We start from the raw sequence: 19948 nt of genomic DNA on the forward strand, positions 1-19948 counted from the left end.
AAAACTGTAGGACGTCCTGAAAAACGGCTGTCGTTCTACCTGAAGTCCAGGGACGGTCACGTTTACGAGCTCGAACGCGATATTCTCAGCCGAGGGTTGAAATTCGGTATCCATTGTTTCGCGACCAGAGAGGTTCATCGATTTACACCGGCGAAGCGTGATGGACGCGACGTTTATTGTAATCGTCGAACTCCCTTCCTTCCTTCCTTCCTTCCTTCCTTCCTTTTATCCAAGAAATTTCACCCGTTCGAAATTCGATTTTCATTCGCGAATATTCTGCCTAATTCGCTATCGTTCCCAGAAGGTACAACATATATTTCCAAACTGACCACCTCGATATCTAATCGCTGCACCCGCTAATCCTTTGGCCGGGAATAATTGCTCGGCTGCAAGGAACATGCCAACCCCCTGGGGATCAAACCGATCGCGAGCTGCACCGGGAAGTGGCCCGGATTTTCCCTCGCTGACGTGGAATTACGTCCTTCGAATCGATAATTTGTGTTCCTTTAACACGTTCATCATTGAATTTTCATTCTTAACGCTCGGATTATGAATTCGATGTATTGAATTATGGATAGTTGTTCCGGGGAAGTCGACATTTTGTATTAACCCTTTGCGCTATTTTCACGAGTCAGACTCGTGACGCACTCGTACTTCGGCCGTGATCAATTTTACTTGAATTTTTAATATGCTTCAATTTGGAGTTCAAGTCCAATTACAACTTGCATAGTCAACGATTGCATAATAACATATTGACACAACATTTCAAGATTTTTAGTCTGTTTTAATATTGTAGCTGTAATTAGTCAGTTCTGACTGACGCACCTGACAAATAAGTCATAGTGCAAGTTAACTGTAACGCACATGATATTTCGAGCTACTTTTCGTGTGAGCAGCGACTAGGTATTCTTGTATCAGATGTAGACAAGAAAATGGCCATCTTTTATTAACGATCTTTTGTTGAGAAAATAAACGAAGCAGTAATACAGTCATTTTTGAGTGTGTCTCTATATAGTCCTTTAAAGGGTAAGAACATCTACGAAGCACAAATGCAGACAGTTTCTAGTGTGTCTCTAAATAATCCTTTAAAGAGTAAGAACATTTAAAAAAGCACGAATGCAGCCATTTTTGAGTGTGTCTTTAAATAGTCCTTTAAAGGATAAGAACATCAACGAAGCACGAATGCAGACAGTTTCTAGTGTGTTTCTAAATTGTTATTCAAAGGGTAAGAACATTAAAAAAGCACTAATGCAGCCATTTTTTAGTGTGTCTCTAAATAGTCCTTCAAAGGGTAAGAACATTAAAAAAGCACTAATGCAGCCATTTTCTAGTGTGTCTCTAAATTGTCATTTAAAGAGTAAGAGCATTTAAAAAGCACGAATGCAGCCATTTTCTAGTGTGTCTCTAAATAGTCCTTCAAAGAGTAAGAACATTAAAAAAAGCACGAATGCAGCCATTTTCTAGTTGTGTCTCTAAATAGTCCTTCGAAGAGTAAGAACATTATCGAAGCACGAATGCAGCCATTTTTTATAAACATTCAATATTAAAATAATGTACTGTGTCTTTAAATAGTCCCTTAAAGAGTAAGAACATCAACGAAATACAAATGCAGCCATTTTCTATTTGTGTCTCTAAATAGTCTTCCAAAAGCTTCGATCATCATCGAAGCACGAATGCAGCCATTTTCTATAAACATTCAATATTAAAATGATGTACTGTGTCTTTAAATAGTCCTTTAAAGAGTAAGAACATCAACGAAATACAAACGCAGCCATTTTCTATTTGTGTCTCTAAATAGTCTTCCAAAAGCTTCGATCATCATCGAAGCACGAATACAGCCATTTTTTATAAACGTTCAATATTAAAATGATGTACTGTGTCTTTAAATAGTCCCTTAAAAAGTAAGAACATCAACGAAATACAAATGCAACCATTTTCGAGTTGTGTCTCTAAATAGTCTTACAAAAGCTTCGATCATCATCGAAGCACGAATGCAGCCATTTTTTATAAACGTTCAATATTAAAATAATGTACTGTCATTCAGAAATGTCATCGAATAACCTCAGTTTCTGTACGTCTCCATCGCTACTTATTCCAGTCGGCCATTTTGAACCGAACAGCACCGAAACGTTTTACGTAATTATCTTCGCAAAGATTCAAGCTTCTCAGACATTTTGCAACACCGTGTCATGAAATCTTAAAATTCCTGATCTAATAAAGATAAGTAAAAGGGGAAACGATGTTCATGGACAGATCGGTTTCGTTTTCCGCGCGATCATTCGTTGGGCCGTTAAAAAGCACGCTTTGTAGAAATCGGGGTAAAGGCTCGATTCACGCTTTCCTCTGTCCGATCCATTCCTTCCTCCAGCTCTTCGGCTCTCTTTGGCCGTCGTCGTTCGCGCTCCGGAGCTAAAAGGTTTCAGAAATCGTTCGCACGCTTTTCGGCCGCGCGCATCGGATAAAGGAAAAGACTTTGGCCGAGTTCAACGAGAAATCACGTCGCCCTCGGCGTTTCCCTGGAATCGCAATTCCCGAATGTCTACCTTCTTCGCCTCTTGCCACGTCCCCTTTTGCTGCTCCTAGGTAAATCTCCAAAATAAAAAATCCTTTTCGAACTTTATTTTAATTTCGAGCAAAAGGGGTTATTAACCCCTTGTCTGATGAGTCTCACTCGAGTCGCACTCACAGTTCAAATGTAATAAATCTTACATCTATTAAGATTTGAGTAAAATTTTTAATCTTCAACGTAAAATTTGAGTTCAATAATTTGCAGTATCAAGTATCACTGAATATAAAGTGCTCATTTTACTTTTCTTTCTTTTAATATTATAACTGTGAATAGTTGACTGACGCACCTGATAAATAAATTGTACGTCAAGTTTACCTCGTAAACTCTTCTGCCCTTCAACAAAGTTTGACCAGAGTCAAATTATGTTCTTCAACGAAAGAACAAAGGTTTCCCGCGAAATTTGAAAACGAAAGACAGAGAGTAAGAATAACTATGTATTTGCAAGTTAACTGCGGTGACAGTGGTATGATTTATTATAGTAAATCGATATCGATAGAGAGACAGTATCGACACGGTCGTTGATAGCGCAGGTTGTTATGTGATTTCGATCGTGCACGCGCCAGCCCGTCAGCGATCATTCATGCGGCTGTAAATAAGAAAAGCCCGGCATACCTCGTGCAATCTAATAACCTGCGTTATGCTTAACAATAACCGAGCTGAGTCACGCGTTCCCATCAACCTCAATCTTATTTTTCTCGTTGTGTCGCCGTTTCCTTTTATCCTCCGTTCTTGCCTCCCTTTTGTACCGCTTCTTCCCTCGCGTAACGAACACGTTACTTACTCATTAATCAATTACTGCAGACTATGCATTTATTCACGGCGCTATTTACGATGCTGGCACAATTCTGGTAAATTGTCCTATCGACGATTATCTAGCCTTACACTTTTCAAGGAATGCGGTTGAGGTTTAGAGTCTTGATAATAGTGATAGTAATTTTGCGCTGTGATTTATTTATCAGGTCAGACAGAACTGACTAAATACAGGTACAATTTTAAAGTAGACAGAGAATGTTAAATTATGTCGTTATTATGCAATGATTGACTATCCAAATTGCACTTGAACTCCAAATTGAAGCATGTTAAAAATTCAAATAAAATTGTACTAAATACAGCTACAGTATTAAAATAGACAAAGAATGTTAAAATATTATGACGTTATTATGCAATAATTAACTATCCAAATTAGACTTGAACTCCAAATTGAAGCTTACTCAGAATTCAAGTAAAATTGACTAAATACAACTACAACGTTAAAGTAGACAGAGAATGTTAAAATATTATGTCATTATTATACAATAAATAACTATCCAAATTGTACTTGAACTCCAAATTGAAGCATGTTAAAAATTCAAGTAAAATTGACTAAATACAACTGCAGTATTAAAGTAGATAAAGAATGTTAAAATATTATGTCATTATTATGCAGTAATTAACTATCCAAATTGCACTTGAACTCCAAATTGAAGCATGTTAAAAATTCAAGTAAAATTGACTAAATACAGCTGCAGTATTAAAGTAGACAAAGAATGTTAAAATGTTATGTCATTATTATACAATAAATAAAACTATCCAAATTGTACTTGAACTCCAAATTGAAGCATGTTAAAAATTCAAGTAAAATTGACTAAATACAGCTACAGTATTAAAGTAGATAAAGAATGTTAAAATATTATGTCATTATTATGCAATAATTAACTATCCAAATTAGACTTAAACTCCAAATTGAAGCATGTTAAAAATTCAAGTAAAATTGATCATGGTTGACGCACTCACGCGTCACGAGTCTCGTGAAAATAGTGCAAGGGATGTAAGGACTTGAACATTGTCTATATCTTGCGAATATAACCTTGAAGGTGAGTGCTATAATTAGGAGTAACGAATAGTAATGTTTTTCGATTGGTCCAGTAGTCTCAGCACGCATGACCCCAACGTGTTAACCGTTGAGCAACAAAGCCCATTGTGTAACCGATGCTATAATTACTGCAAGCACCGTACCATACGCTGCAACGATATCAATGAATTCGTGCAATCCTTTCGGTCGAAGAGTAATGATCCAGTCCGTTCAAATTTCGAATTCGAACGCGAGGATCGCCAAGAACGTTCCCTCCGCCATTGGTCCGTCAACGACGAATCGAGTGGGGACAATGGTCGACGAAACGGTGATTCCCTCCGCTACGGATGATCGGGGTCGCACAAAGAATCGTTGCGTCCCTGGCATCCTCCCGAAACAGCAGCTTTGCCGCGCGCAGGAAATTCTTTCGACATTGCGAGAGACCGACTCCTCGTGTTCTCTTACTGCTGCATTGCGGCAACTCGAAACGCACCGTTTTCGAAATCGAGGCTGACCGTTCGCTTAGAACGCGAACCCTCTTCGACTTCGTCGTTTGCTTTTACCTGTATGATGCTTTTCGACGCTCTTTGCGACTCGGGTGTCGAGCATTTCGATTCCGAAATTTTGCAATTTACTGTTTCTATATTTTTTAATTTGTAACGCGATTTTTACGGTCGTGGTTTTTGTTGGTTTGCACTCTTCGTTTTCGAATTTTTATGTTTTCGCGGGTACTCGGATATTTGAACTGAATTACTGATCTTCTAGATCTCTAGATTTTGAATTCTGAAACTCTAAGAATTCTCAGATTTCTGATTCCATGGGATTCTCTAATTTTCAGAGTCCACAGATTCTCAGATTTGCAAATTTGTCAAGTTACTAAATTTCTGAATTCTGTAATTTCTCAGATTTCCAGATATCTAGATTTTGAATTTTGAAACTCTAAGAATTCTCAGATTTCTGATTCCATGGGATTCTCTAATTTTCAGAGTCCACAGATTCTCAGATTTGCAAATGTATCAAATTCCTAAATTTCTGAATTCTGTCATTTCTCAGATTTCCAGATCTCTAGATTTTGAATTCTCAAACTGTATAAACTCTCAGATTTCCAATTTGGAAGGTACCAAATTCTTAGAATCCCCAAATTCTCAAGTTTGCATTCCTAAATTTCCAAATCCTCTAATTCCAACTCTCAGGTTTTCAATTCCGAAGACACCAAATTCTCAGAAACCCCAAATTCTCAAGTTTGCATTCCTAAATTTCCAAATCCTCTAATTCCAACTCTCAGGTTTCCAATTCCGAAGACACCAAATTCTCAGAAACCCCAAATTCTCAAATTTGCGTTCCTAAATTTCCAAATCCTCTAATTCCAACTCTCAGATTTCCAATTCCGAATGCACCAAATTCTCAGAAATCCCAGATTCTCAAATTTGCATTCCTAAATTTCCAAATCCTCTAATTCCAACTCTCAGGTTTCCAATTCCAGACACCAAATTCTCAGAATCCCCAAATTCTCAAGTATGCACTCCTAAATTTCCAAATCCTCTAATTCCAACTCTCAGGTTTCCAATTCCGAAGACACCAAATTCTCAAAAACCCCAAATTCTCAAATTTGCATTCCTAAATTTCCAAATTCTTTAATTCCAACTCTCAAATTTCCACCTTCCTAAATCTCTAAACTCCCAAATTCCTACCTTGACCAAATCCTACCTTCGAAATCTCTGTCACATAAAATGACAGTGCCATTTAAGACAGCAATCATCTTTACCTTAAATGCTTCATATCAATCATCAACTTCATATCAATCATCAGCTTCATATTAATCATCAGCTTCATATTAGCAACAATTAATAACAATACCTGGATAATCATAAAAATTTCAAGAAAGTACAAAGATTGAACAAATCTCAACCTTAAAGGCTCTGCATCAGTTTACAATAATTAATAGCAATATTTGCAAAAATTATGAAAATTTGCTGAAGGTACAGGGCACCCGTAAATGAAGGTACGTTCTTGAGCAGGAGGTTCGCGCGAAATGGGTCCCCGCGAGGCGTAACGTAGAACGTTTTCAGGGCCTCGGGCAGGGCAGATAGGAGGTAGTTAGCAGAGGCAGGCTCGTAAGATTTCGGTGTGGTGGTACGTGTACCTCATCCTGTCCACCCTATCGGCTATTAAGGTGATTTCACACCGAAACCTTCCGGCTACTGTGATCAATTTTTCTGCAAATTATTTACTCCCTCAGAACTGCATACGATTACTCCGTACACCGTTTATATTCATTTCTTTTTCCATACATTTACTTCTGTCTATTTTAACAATTTTGTTTATAATATTGAATAATTCTTCTTAATCTGTTGCATAACAATCTGTGTGAATTGATAACAGCGCAATTAATAACAGTAGTTCAACTTTGTAGGAGTTACAAATTACTAGGGTGATAATTCTGATGGAGTGTTTATGGAGCAGGAGATAAATGAAATGACTTTATTCAATTTCGTAGTTTCTTTAACTCTTAAATTGATGTTTTTATGCGAATAAAATAAATTTTGTCCGCGATAAGAAACTTTTGATTTTAGTATTCATGTTTCTGATCGCTATGTGAAAATTTCGATGGCACGTTTATAACATTGAATACGTTGCCCGTGTTGCAGAAGAGACTGAAGCAAAAATCACGTATTTAATAAACTTACAAGAAAAATACAAAATTTGAGATTTGTCTTGGGCAATAAATTTATAACGACATATACGTCATATGATAGAAGTTCATATACGTCATATGATATAATTTATTTACTGTTGAATAACATATGAATAAAATAGTTGAATAATAACTTTCCAAATGAATGTAAACCTTTTTGCCTGAATATCGCGACGCAAATGATCGCAGGGTGGCCAGTTGTGTACGCGGCTTAAAGCGACGGTCGCCCACCCGCGCACAACTACAAGGAAACGGGCACCGCTATGTACGCGAAGCTCGCGTTGTACATACTTGTGTACTCCTCTCTCGCTTTCCTCTCCCTCGGCCACGCTTCCTCAAACCCCCTCCCACCGATCCCTGGCAAGTACCAGTGATCACTCTCTCTCTCTCTCTCTCTCTCTATCCTTCCATCTCGAGTATTCTCTCTCTTGGCACCTCTCCTTCTCTCTCTGTTTCCCTTGCAAGCTACGTGTAACCCGTCTCGCTTCCTCTCGTTAGTTCGTTTCGGACCTGAAGACCGAAGGCAGATCGATCGGACGATTTTCCTCGGGGTTTTCCTCGACGACGACCACCCCGCGACGAGTCGAGAAATTGCTCTCAGGGCTCCCGATTCGAGCGAGGAAAAAAATTCAGGTCGATCGAACGCACTCTCTCGCGAGAGGGACACGGGGAAAAGAGTGGGCGGTTAAAGGGGGAACCGAAGGGGGAAAGAGAGAATACCAGCGACAACGACGACGACGACGACGTCGACGACGACCAACGACGGTGGCAAGATATAGAGAGAAGGATAGAGCGAGAGGAAAAAAAGGTGTCCCCAAACGAAGCGCGGACATCGCGACTCTGTGACGGATTTACGTCGGGGAACGAACGAGGTCACGGACTAGAGAAAGAAAAAGCTAGCGCGACGGTAAAAAAATGGACGTTAACGGGGATTATGGCAACCTTGAACGAGCGGCCCGGAGTTTTCGCAAAGTTCGCAGGTACAAACGAGAGCCTCTCTCCCTCGTTTCTTTTTTTAATCTGCCGCTTGGTCAATCGCTTTTGAACGAACCCTATGGCACCTCGTGGATAAACGATATATCTGCCCCGACGCAACGCTCCTATCGATATATCAAAATCTTGTCAATAATTCGATATACCAATAGTATCGTTAAAATACTATTAAGACTAGTAAAACTGACTTAAGTGAAGATATTGTTTATAGTCGATCAGATATCGATACATATATCGTTAATTCGGACGATCAAAATAAAATATAACACCCAGTACTATCGTTCGTGTCCATTTATTCGTATATTTTACGTGACAAGAATAATTAGATTTATAAAAATTATGTATCGGTTACGTCGTTTGCGCATGCGCATAATAGCACAATAGCTCATCGCTTCCATTACTCTTAACGATAGTATCGGTAAGTCGTTAAATTATCGACTACCGCAATAAAAATGTCCATGCAAAACACGCTGTGATTGCAATTATTTAAAACACGATCATTTCCTTCTTCCGTTTTGATACCTTGCATAACGTATCGATAAACTTGTCGATAATCGATACCAGCGTCTCGATAGGTCCGAATATTAGGTAGAGTTTATAAAGAAATGGAAATGGAGTATATTAAACGTTACATCGAGGTATAGCAGTAAAATTTATTTCATAAATAATGTCCATAGGTCTTAGCGTAAAATCAATGTCCGCAGTTTATTTTCCGTGAGGGGTATTTATAAATTTCCGACGAAGCCGTTCCTCTAGCGCGGTATTGTCGCTTGGAGATAAAATTACAAGGCGCGAGCCGGAACGGTTCGTCGAGTGAAAATTGTAGCACGCTCGAACAAGTTTTGCACGGTTTTTCGTAATACGTATGTACTTTTGCGAGTGTGTGACGCGCACGGTTGGACGTTCGTGTCCCATTACGCGAGAGGCAAACGCGGTCGAGCGGTTCGTACGGCCCTGCTTTTCGACAAACTCGACGGCACTGTCGCCGACCGATAATTCGAGCCGCCGCAAACTCGACGTCTGTTCACGACGCGGCGCAAAGTTGGCGGACGACGGCGAAGCGGGATTGCTCGGTTATCCGGGTAAATACGACGAGGAAAAAACAGTATTCCGAGGAACGATCCGCAAACGTGAGATCCAACACGTGCGCTTTATCCCCGTCCGATCGTTTTCAACGCTCGTCGCAAACGTTTCCGTACGTAGAAGTCATAATTTCCCACCGTAAAATTCACTGTTCCTTTTTTCTTTCGCGCGATAATTCACTTTTAAATCTGCTCCTCGTTGCCGGAACGAAGGAAGAAGGCAAAATCGTGACGCGAAAGCCGTCGAAGAAGAATAATCGCGTCGCGTATCTACGAAGCCGTTATTTACCGACGCGGCCGATAAGTAATTGCGCATGCGCGAAAAGTGATCGACCGTCTGTCGATTGGTCGTTTTAAATCGAACGCATCGACGCTCGATCTTCCCTACGATTATTCCAAGTCTAACGAAAAACACATTATTCTCTCGAATTCCGATAACCAGATAATGATACATAATCTCGCTGCATTTTTCACGATACTAAAGACAGGTTTATATTATCGCTTTTCTTGGTTAAGGGTAAGTGCATGTAAAGCCTCCTGTTTGTCTTTGCTCTTGGCAGAATCTAACCTAGAACCACCTTTCGCGATAAAAATAACTAGATGCTGGAACATTATCAAACGGTAGATATTAAACGAGACAAAGAAGTATCTAACACAATACCTGCCACTACCGAACACGAACTAAACCATTACGTATCTGAACGGATAATATAAGCCAACCTTTTCTTTTTGCACTCCCCTGCTATCTCGTTTCACCAGCCGAGAAAGCAACATCGTTAATCTCGTCGCGATGACAAATACCAACGAGCAATTATCGCACGCGCATCCAAGACTGCGATTCCAACGGTTGAACAGGTTGGTACTCGTAATTCGTTTCTGTTCTTTTGTCCGTAAACGATACAGGGGAAAAAAGGAGCGTCGGATTTTCGTGAAAGTTGTGGCGCAGAAGCAGTTAACGAGAACATAACCTTGTTACACGATTCGGTCGACGTTTGCCGCGGCACAGCGATACGATAATCTTGTCCCGTTATTACGTAATTGTATTAACGCTTTTGCTCGAATTGAATTTCACGTGCGTGGCACATCGACTATCGCGGATTAAATGCAGGGAAAATCGAGAATAATATTTGGGACTGCTTAACAGTATTTCGAAACAGCGTTAACGCGTGCACGGAACTGAATCGATATTTTTCGATACCGACTACCGTTACGATCGATATATACTCGTAAAGAAAGAAGCACCGGTATCGAATGTCGCGAATATCGATACGCGAGTGAAAGTTAGGATAATCGAATCACGATTGGTGAAAAAAAAAATTAGTATCGATAAAAGTTTAACAAAGCGTGGTAAATACATTACGAAGTCTCGCAAAGTGCTCGTTCGCGGTTACTACATCTCCCTATTTCCTCGCAACGATGTCTCGTTATCTGCCTTCGAGTCCTTCTCACGCACTTTTATCTATATCCTCCACCTTCGTCTCCGCTCCCCCGCCGCGGTTGCGCTCCACCCCTCTCGTTCTCAATCTAACCGCGATAATTTGTTTTGCTCCGTTACCGACGGAAAAATCGTTGGAACTTGAGACGGAATACAAACCAACCGAGATCAATGTGACTCGAAAAACCATTTTGTCGTTCAATTATTCTTATCGTGTGAACGATCCATTTTAAACGAACTAAATTCCGTTCCATACATATTACGTACGATAAAGGTAAACCGAAAAGAAATACTCGAATCGAATGAACGGTAAACAGTTCGATAATTACAGAGAATAAAATAACCCTTTCGTTTTCGATACGCTCGCACGATTCGATAGCACTCTCGATATCGACAAATATCGATGTACTTGACACGGAAACAAACTTTCCTCGTATTCGCTCGAATCGATCAACGAATCGAAAGAAGAAAGGAAATATTAACAGGTTAGAGCGAAATGTCGGAGACGTCGTAGACGAGGTTTGACGCTGTTCGTCGAAACTTCGTACGTAGTCGCGATCGATAACCAAAGGAAGACACGAGTCATCGATAGACGTTCGCAAGCCGTTGGCATCCAGGCTGAAATTGGCGGCATAAAGTTCGCGTTTACTGGCGCGGTGCTGTCCGTAGCGGTCTACGTATACAGGTTATGTATCGCAGAAGGTGGTATACGGTGTGACGTCATCGGGCTATGACTGCGCGTTCAATGAAACATCGGTGACGTTACTCTAATAAACCTCGCAGTCTACCACCGGTCATGCCGTTAAACAGTTTCGACGAGAATTTTTAATCCGTTCACGAAAACGGATTCGAATACGAACCAAAGGTGCAGATATCGATTACGATATCGAGAGTGACAGAAATGGAAATCGTATTTGTATCGTTCGAACTTATCTATTCTCGTTCGAGTTTAAAATTGAAATTTGATTTAGACTAAAGAGACACAGAAAGACGACGTTACGTACACGATTAGATTATATTTGATTGTTTAACTTTAGCGACATTTCACCCGTATCCAAATATATTGTTAAGCATGACACGGTACGAGAAAGATATCGATAATTCATCGATTATCAACGGCGGCAGATTTAATCGGAACAACCACAAGGGCGAAAACTTGTGCCAGTTCCCGAAGTTTGTTCGATTTCACTGTTCGTGGCTCGGTTTGTCCATCGATTACGAGAAGCGCCGTAAGTCATTGCGACGTTTCGTAAACGAACAAGTATTTTTCGACTAGCGTTGTTTGCGAAGGACGATGCATGATACACGAAGATTGTTTTGAAGGAACGAAGCGTTCCTTACCGACGCGGCGTCTTCGAGAATTAGTCACCTCGAGCACCCTTAATTCGATTACTCGTCGATCTTACGAACACTCCGCTTCCTTCGTTGGTCTTCTCCGTTGCTCTTTCCGTTCGCTGGCACCGCTAACTGCCTTTCTATGTACCAAATCGAACGGGCGCCATCAATTTCAGGTAAGTGCACCCGGGGAGGCATTCCACGCCGGTGATTTCACAATAAACCTCTTTGTTTCGTCCGCTACGCTTGATCATTATCGAGAAAAGTGTGACGATTCTACTACTCTCACTGCACCGATCACTGGACGAAACCTTTTCGAATGTCAGCCGTCTCCCGATAAGTTCGCGTATTTACGGGGAAATTATGCGGAGCAAGGTGCAGGTGTAACTACGCGTATCAGCATCGTAATTACGCTGTCTGGCAAGTTAGTGTGCCGCGATCGCGACGCGGAGACCAATAAAGTAAATTGTATCGTGGCCAGCGCAAATAATGATAATTAACGACGATCGAGGACGCGAGTTTCCGAGAGGTCTCGGCTTTTAAGGGCCCTCGAGAAACCGATCCGTTCGCCGAGGCACCCGACAAAGAAACGTTCCTAGCCACATCCCCGGTCTCGGACTTTACGCCCGGGGAACCCATCGCGTGCATCGTCGCCATCATCTTCGACGTATACATAATTTCGTTCGGTCCCTCCCTAATCGAGGTCTACCCTCTTTCTCTCTCTCTCGTTCTCTCTTTGGACGTATTCCCTCGTTATTCGTTTCCCTTGGTCGACGTCCCCCGTTTTCTCGCATCAGGTGCGTCACGAAGCTCTCCCGGTGCCCGGAGGCATCGATTTCGTCGTTCGCGTTGCATTCTGGTCGCCTTGGTACGTCCGGTCGCATCGGTTCGCAACGAAGGAGGCCCTCCCTCCTCCTCGACGTCCGCGTCCGCTATCCGACAGGTCGTTAATTTTAAAGCACGTCGCCGATGGTCTTTCGATGGCTGGCGCGTCACGAAAGTCGCCGTTTCTAGACACTTTTACACCTAGACGCGAAGACCCTAGGATAAGTAGGGTCGAGGTAGAAGAAGGTCGAGAAAGGGGGGTTGCGAGCGATGGTTCGAGGGGTGGTGGACGAAGGATGGACCGAGGGAGAGCCAGGGAGGAGGGAGGGTTCGAGGAAGGTGGCAGCAGAGGGTGTAGAATGAGTCGTCGGTAGGGGGTGTAGGAGGGTGGTGGTCGTGAAGGGTGGCCGATGGTGGCGGACGGGTGGAGAGCGAAGAGAGAAGAAGGGTGGAACGGGGGGACGCCTAGCTGGAAACGCGTCGGTTCGCCGGCACACTAAGTATAGGCGTCCTCGCGACGCCGGCCGTCAATATACCACCCCTAACTAACCCCCCGGGGGGTCTGTGGGTGTTACTGGCTGGTAGAAGCGAGACCGAGGGACGAAAGAACGAGACGCTGAGCGTCGGTGCGAGAGACGCTCGGCGAGAAAGGAGGTGCAACGAGGAGCAAAATAGCTGGACGGATACTGCCAACGAAGACGGAGAAAACACTAGGAGGGTGAGTTGCTTCTGCACGAGGGATCGTCGCCGTCGCTGTTCCCGTTGCCGTCGTCGTCGTCGTCGTCGTCGTCGTCCTCGTCGTCGTTGCCATCGCCGTCGTCGTCGTCGACGTTGTCGTCGTTCTCCACGTCGACGTTCTGGTCGTTGTATGCGCAAGGGTAGGTGGGCACCATCCAACCATCCTATCCCATCCTATCCTCCTGACGCTATCCTATCCTGGCGTAGCTTAGTTTAGCTTAGGGCCCTGCCATCCGGGAGGCTGGTGCCGTCAGAGGGAAAGAGGGAAGCAGTAACGGACAGAGAGGAACGACTGGAGGAACGAGGAGGTACGGATATCGTGTGACGAGGGCGAAACGAAGAGGAAACCGGTAAACGGAGATAGAGACGGAGAGAGGAATAGAAAGAGGAGGAAGATAGCGCGGGTATAGGGTTGGTGGTAGGACATTGCGGATATATTCGCCTCTATCCAGCGAACCGGCCTCCTCCGCGCACGGCGTAGCAGCATCCTCTTCGCCGTTTCTCTCTCCTGGCTATCCTGCGACGTAATCAGCGAGAGAACTACCACCCACTCTCCACCGACCCATCCACCCACCATCGACCCCTTTCTGCTCCACCTCGTCCTCTTGCGCTTCCTCCACCTCCTCATCCTCCTCCACCGCCTCCACCTCCTTCTCCTCCTCCCTCCTGCCCGTCTCACCGCGACCACCTACACCAACCCCCTTCGTTCGCGTCCGCTTTGCGCTACCCCTCGGCATCCCTTACCGGCTGCCGTGGCATGCATCTATCCGGACGTCTATCTACCTATCTATCTCGATGCACTGGGTGTCCGCCCGAAAACCGACTCCCATTTCTCTCCTCGCGCAAATTTCATCCTGCCTCGCGCCACCGCCGCCGCTCGCGACTCGGACCCCTGATGGGATCGTACCCGGCCAGAGATTCTTAATGGCGATCGCAGTTCGAGATACTCGCCTAATTTTCGACGAAACGCGCCACCCTCCGTTACAGGATATTGCATGACCGTGATTCTCGGAAAAAGTTCCTCCGAACGAATATCGACGTAGCGCTTCGACTTTGCACGAAAATGTTCCTACTTTCCGAGAACTTAATTAACTACGGGTATGCTTAATAATTCGGTTTAATCATTTTTCACTGTTGCGGTCTTAAATGCGTTTCACTTTCGCACACGTGACGCGTGCTAATACACGGCGTAACGATACGTAATGTGTGGCTATCTAACGATGGCATAGCGACACGGCGCGTAATCTAATACGTGGTGATATGGGGCACGAGGTGATATAGGACGTGTGGCAATATAGAGCACGCAACTATCTCACGCGTGATAATTTGACGCATGCCGATCTAACACGCGGTAATCTGTTGTGCGGCGATATGGGTCGCGTGGTGATATAGGATGTGCGGCGATACAACGCGTGGTAATATGGACGCGTGGCTATTTAACGCATAGCGATATGCACGCGTGATGATTTCGCATCATATATACATAGCGACATAGGACGAATGGCAATATAAAGCACGTGGTTACCTAACGCCCAGTAATACGACGCGGAGTAATTTGGCGCGTAATGGAACGCGTGGCAATATAGAGCACGTGGCGATTTAACGCATAGGCATGCGATACGCGTCGTTTTGATACAATAGCGGTTGGAAGGTCAAGTACCCAGCGACTTTATTGAATGAATCCTTCTGTCTTCCTCTGGATACGTTCTTTTTATTTCCGGTGAAAGTACAACGTTGATTTCATTCACGAGTATTCACGGTACTTCATAAGGTCCAACCTGACGATCCTTAAACGGTCCTTCACCTTATTTAACGTCAGTCTCTCAAAAGTGCTTAAAGTTCCTTTTAACGGGGAAACTTGCTCCATAAACGAACAGCGAGAAGTAACCACCCTCGGCCGTTTCAGATTAGAGAAAGAATCTCGCATAAAGTTTCCGCGTCGGTAAGAAAAAAGGAGGAAGAGGAAATCTTAAAACAATAATACTCGACCGTATCGCCGAATCGTCTTGTTTACGATCGAGTTAACGATTCAACGCTTCGAATTAATTACCGACCGTGTTCGTCCGTATGCTCATTCCGCGTTGTTAATGAAACAAAAAGAACGAATACGATTCAATTTATCCAAAAATTTTCGAACATCGTGTTTCGACGAATTTGCATAATTTCGTCCTCGTATCGCATGGACGACAATCGCGTTTAAACGAGAAACAAGTTTTCCCATTGGCGTAACTGGCATTTTTCTTCAAAGTGAAAACTCCGACCCACTCTAGGACGGACTCTAGAGAGATTCCAAAAAGGGGACTATTAGAGAGCAGGGAATTAGAGAAGATTCGAAGACTAGAGTTAGCCTAATGACTAAGGGAAATCTAACGACTGAAGGATCGGGATATACTTTGTCGATGTATAGACAAATATCGTGATGGTTAATGCAAATAGGTGGTTGGGCAGAAGCGTGATATAATGACGGAGAAGGTAGGAAAAGCTAGAGGTAAGTGCATGGGGTTTTGCAAGACAGCCCTAGTTACGCCAATGTTAGCGGCACAGGAATCGCAGGTAATTATGAAGGTGAGCGAGGACGAATGACCGTGTGGGAATACGGCTCGGTATACACGTGTATCTGCTATTGTGATATGGATGTTAATAGGTTAGGGGGTCTCCGGAGAATGTGGGGTGAATCACGATTTCGATAAGGGTTTATATTCCTCCCGCTCCCGTCCATTCTTGCTTCCCTTCCTCGTTGTTCGTCCTCTTCCTCTTCCTCCGTTCGTTCGTTTCTCCGTCTCTCTTATCATCATCCCTCTCTTCCTCTTTCCGCGTAACTGGCTGCCGTCGTTTCTCCCTCTTCTTCCGCCACTCGCTCATTGAAAACCGGCTCTAGGGCTTCCACCGTGGCGGGTTTGCACGTATACGGGTGCCTCTCTCCGTTTCGCTCGTGTTCACGCGTGTTTATACGCACACTCGCGCAAAGAAGAGACACGCGTGTCCGTATACGTGCTTACTTTATAGCACCGACGTCAGAAACACGTGTACGGCTCGTTAGAGCTCAGTGAGCCCCGCTCGTCGCGTGCTTATGTATCCGCCGGTATTTGTAACGATCGACCGTCAACGAGCGACCAACCTTCCCAACATCTCCTCCGCGGTTCGACAAACATTAATCCGAACTCATAAACACATACCGATCCGCCAGCTCTTTTTCTTCGGGATTATCGTGTCTTCTTGCGAGTACCGTCGCGTCGCGCCTCGTCGCCGCGTTGAGAACCCGACCCAACCGCGTTTACGATGATCGATACTGGCCACTGGTATTGATTATCGGATTTAGGTAACCGCGCTTCGCTAAATTTCGAAAGGTTATTTTTGTCACTTCTACGGTCATTTATTATTCCTCCTGCTTGTTGGAAATTTACGACATTGATTTCTACAGCTCGTGTAAAAAACAAAATTATTCTCTCTGTCTAGTTTGCTTCCGACCGATAGAGAAGGTGCCAATAATTGATGCGTGCTGCTTTAACCCAGTTACCAGCGAATCAAGTGCCCGCCGAATCGCTCGCGGGCAACGGGGCGTTCACCGAACCATCTCCAATTTTCATATCTCCACCTTTCAATATTTACAAATGTTCCAATAGGAAATTATCCAATTAGGAAATTTCGAAATCTGAAAATTTATAATTTATATAAGTGTTAAGTATATCTGTACAAAGTGTTATTGCGTTCAGTATACCTCTTTAATGTCGGACCATCCTCTTCCTTTTACTCGACGAAATTCATCGAACAATTATTTTTATTACGGACATCGGAGATTCTGCCTCTTGACCCTTTAAGTTTATCTGGTATTGCGGAAACAAATAGAAGACGCTTCGGTGAAGTTTAAAGCTAAACTTGTGCCGGTACTTCCTCTCTTAGTTCTACACAACCAACCTGTATAATCCGTTCATTCGTTCCAAGTTACGAACTTGCTTCTCGGTGTCTTACGAGTAGAAAGTATTCGAAACAGCTGTTGCGTAAATGCTGATTACTAACGCGAAGAATCGATTGAAATTTTGAAATGACGTCTACGGCCATTTTCGCAACGATCGCTATTCCTATCGATCGTTCGATCGCTTAAAATCGAACCTTCGATATGTTCGAAGATTTTGCTTATGAAATATCGTTCGAAGATAGCTCGTCGGACGAGCGCTTACGTCACGGCACATCAGGGAATACGCGGTGACCATAAAAAAACTAGCGATTCTTCGGCAATGATCGTGGAAGAACTATCGAGAAACCAGTTTCGTATCGCGTTCGTCGCGAAACGGATTTTACCACTGATAAAAATCAAGATAAAATCCAACGTCAGTCCTGAAGACAAAAACGTGTTCGAAAATTCCACCTTACGTTTTATAATTTCCATGAACCATAAATACCTATCGCGGATTACGTAACCGGCGATCTATACATAACTAAGTTGAATTGGAGCGAAGCCGTCCCCGTTCACGATTAAATAGAGGCACCGCGCGTCTCCTTTATATATCACCGACCTAACCGCAGTCATCTGGCGGTAATCGCGCGCATAAAAACATCGATGTCTCGACACTGGCGACGTTATCGACTTCTTTTTACCGCGATCGCGCGTGTAACTTCCTATCGGCGTCCCTTACTCGCTTACGATTCCGATTTTCACGAACACACACTGGTCCTTTGCTTCGTTCCTACACTATCGCGGTACGGTAACGACACGGATACACTCGGAAGTAATCAGAAGTTTCTCTGGGTTTAGAAATTTCATCGTTTTAACACTCGTGGTTGTCTCAAAAAGAAACGTCGACACTTGTTTATCGAGGAAATGATACAAGTCGCGGTCACGATTCACCTTAGATGGGAATTACCACTTTAGATCGGTATTACATTCGATGTAACGGAAAATTGACGTAAAGGGTCAGTACAGTCGTTATTTCTCGATCGAACGAATTTCCGGCGAAGCCAAGCTCGCGCGTAATCGGAACCACGATAAAGGTTCCGCGTACTCGAAAACCGAGCCTTTTGACGATGCTGGTACGGTTCGCGAGTTTGGTTTCCTAGTTTTCCGAACACCGCGTACACGACGGGCATCGTGGCCTGTTCGGTACTTCGGTACGGTTTGCAGGGCATGTAAACCGCGTAGGTGTAAACCCGAGTACGCTTGTGTTCGTGTAGGGCGGCCTCCACCTCCTCGCCGAGAGACGCACACAGAGAACCGGTGAAACATCTAGCCCAAGGTATATAGGCGGCAGGGACTAGGTACTATCTAGTATCTAGTAATACCGGGTACTAGGTACGTACGCGCCGCGGACGCCAAATAGTGGTTCGCATATTCAGAGAGATAGCGACGTCGCTCGGTGCGATCGCCCCTGATTTAGGCCTCGTTCCCTCGCTCCGTCTCTCTTTCTCCCTCGTTTCTATCCGTTCCTGTCGCTCTCTCTCTCCCACTCTCCCTCTTGCTCTTCGTCCCTCCTTTTCCTTCGCCCTCGGTCGTTTCATCTCCCAACGCGCGCCAACACACTCGAGCTACGGTATATCCGAGTGTGCACGTTCATCCGACACACACACCGGGTACACATAGCACTCTGGTCGCGTCCACGGATAACGTTCTCGATACGACGGCCAGCGCCGAGCACGACGACATCCAGGCGTCCCGAAAAGCGCTATCTCGCGGCACCCCGCTCCAAGCCGACCAATCAGCGCTTCGATCCACGCTTTCGACCGTCGCGCTTTGATCATGTACCCTGCGACTGATACCCACGAGCATCGTCTCGGCGTAAATCACGTTCCCTCTCGTCCTCTTCCGTGAACCTACTACGTTCACAGAATTATCGATACCGTGTATCGTGAAATTGAAGGATTTTTATCCTCTACAATTGCCGCGATCTCCGGTACAACCTCTTTTCGTTCCGCGATCGATCGCGCGAACGATTTGACTTCGACTTTCTTCGATTCCTCGTTCGAACATACGCGTCACAAAGTACGAAGAATGTGACGCGAACTTTTGTCGCTTCGATCACCGTTATAATCGATTAGCAAACGAGACGCGTAGGCTGTTTCGATTCTGCGATCGAAATATTGCCCGCTGGCTAGTATCGATAGTTCTTAGTCCGAATGTCGATATTTCGTGCGACGATATTCAACGGTATCGACACTCAAAAGTTTCGATATTCATCAACTGTATATTCAGTCTCATCGTTCGAATCTATTTATTTAGTAAGTTATAAATAGGCTACGTTACGATTAAGTTATGGTTACGTTAGATCAAATTAGGTTAATTCTGATAGGTTAGGATGGATCGAGTTCGGTTTGATCAGATTTGGTTAAGTCAAGTTAGACCAGTTGGATTAAAGTTCGGTTTGCAGTTGAAAAGGAATGAACGGGTTTGAACAATACAATTACGTTCTACCAGGATCGCTCTCGTTAACTTAACGATATCTCAACGATATCA

General features: G+C 43.9%; 1 protein-coding gene and 1 long non-coding RNA gene across 5 annotated transcripts in view; one reads left to right on the forward strand and one right to left on the reverse strand.

The window, feature by feature from the left end:
• The window catches only part of LOC100883993 (dynein regulatory complex subunit 7), a 122571-nt gene that overhangs the window by 97646 nt on the left and 4977 nt on the right, over positions 1–19948 (forward strand). Inside the window, exon 1 of one of the 4 annotated variants that reach the window (XM_012283739.2) lies at positions 7220–9283. The exons of 2 other annotated variants lie outside the window; for them this stretch is intronic. In XM_012283739.2, coding sequence (XP_012139129.2) covers positions 8954–9283 — 330 coding nt within the window. In that variant the 5' untranslated portion in view covers positions 7220–8953. Of the gene's footprint in view, positions 1–7219; positions 9284–19462; positions 19714–19948 lie in introns of those variants that run through there. One more of the 4 variants, XM_012283742.2, reaches the window with a different exon arrangement.
• Positions 14168–19139, reverse strand: LOC105662320 (uncharacterized). The gene is made up of 3 exons (XR_001095806.2): positions 17419–19139; positions 17222–17327; positions 14168–17155 (listed from the first exon to the last, which is right to left on the reverse strand). It is a non-coding gene; the product is annotated as an uncharacterized LOC105662320 (long non-coding RNA).

Source organism: Megachile rotundata, chromosome 10 (genome assembly GCF_050947335.1).
Source record: "Megachile rotundata isolate GNS110a chromosome 10, iyMegRotu1, whole genome shotgun sequence".
In the NCBI taxonomy this organism is placed as follows: Eukaryota; Metazoa; Arthropoda; class Insecta; order Hymenoptera; family Megachilidae; genus Megachile; species Megachile rotundata.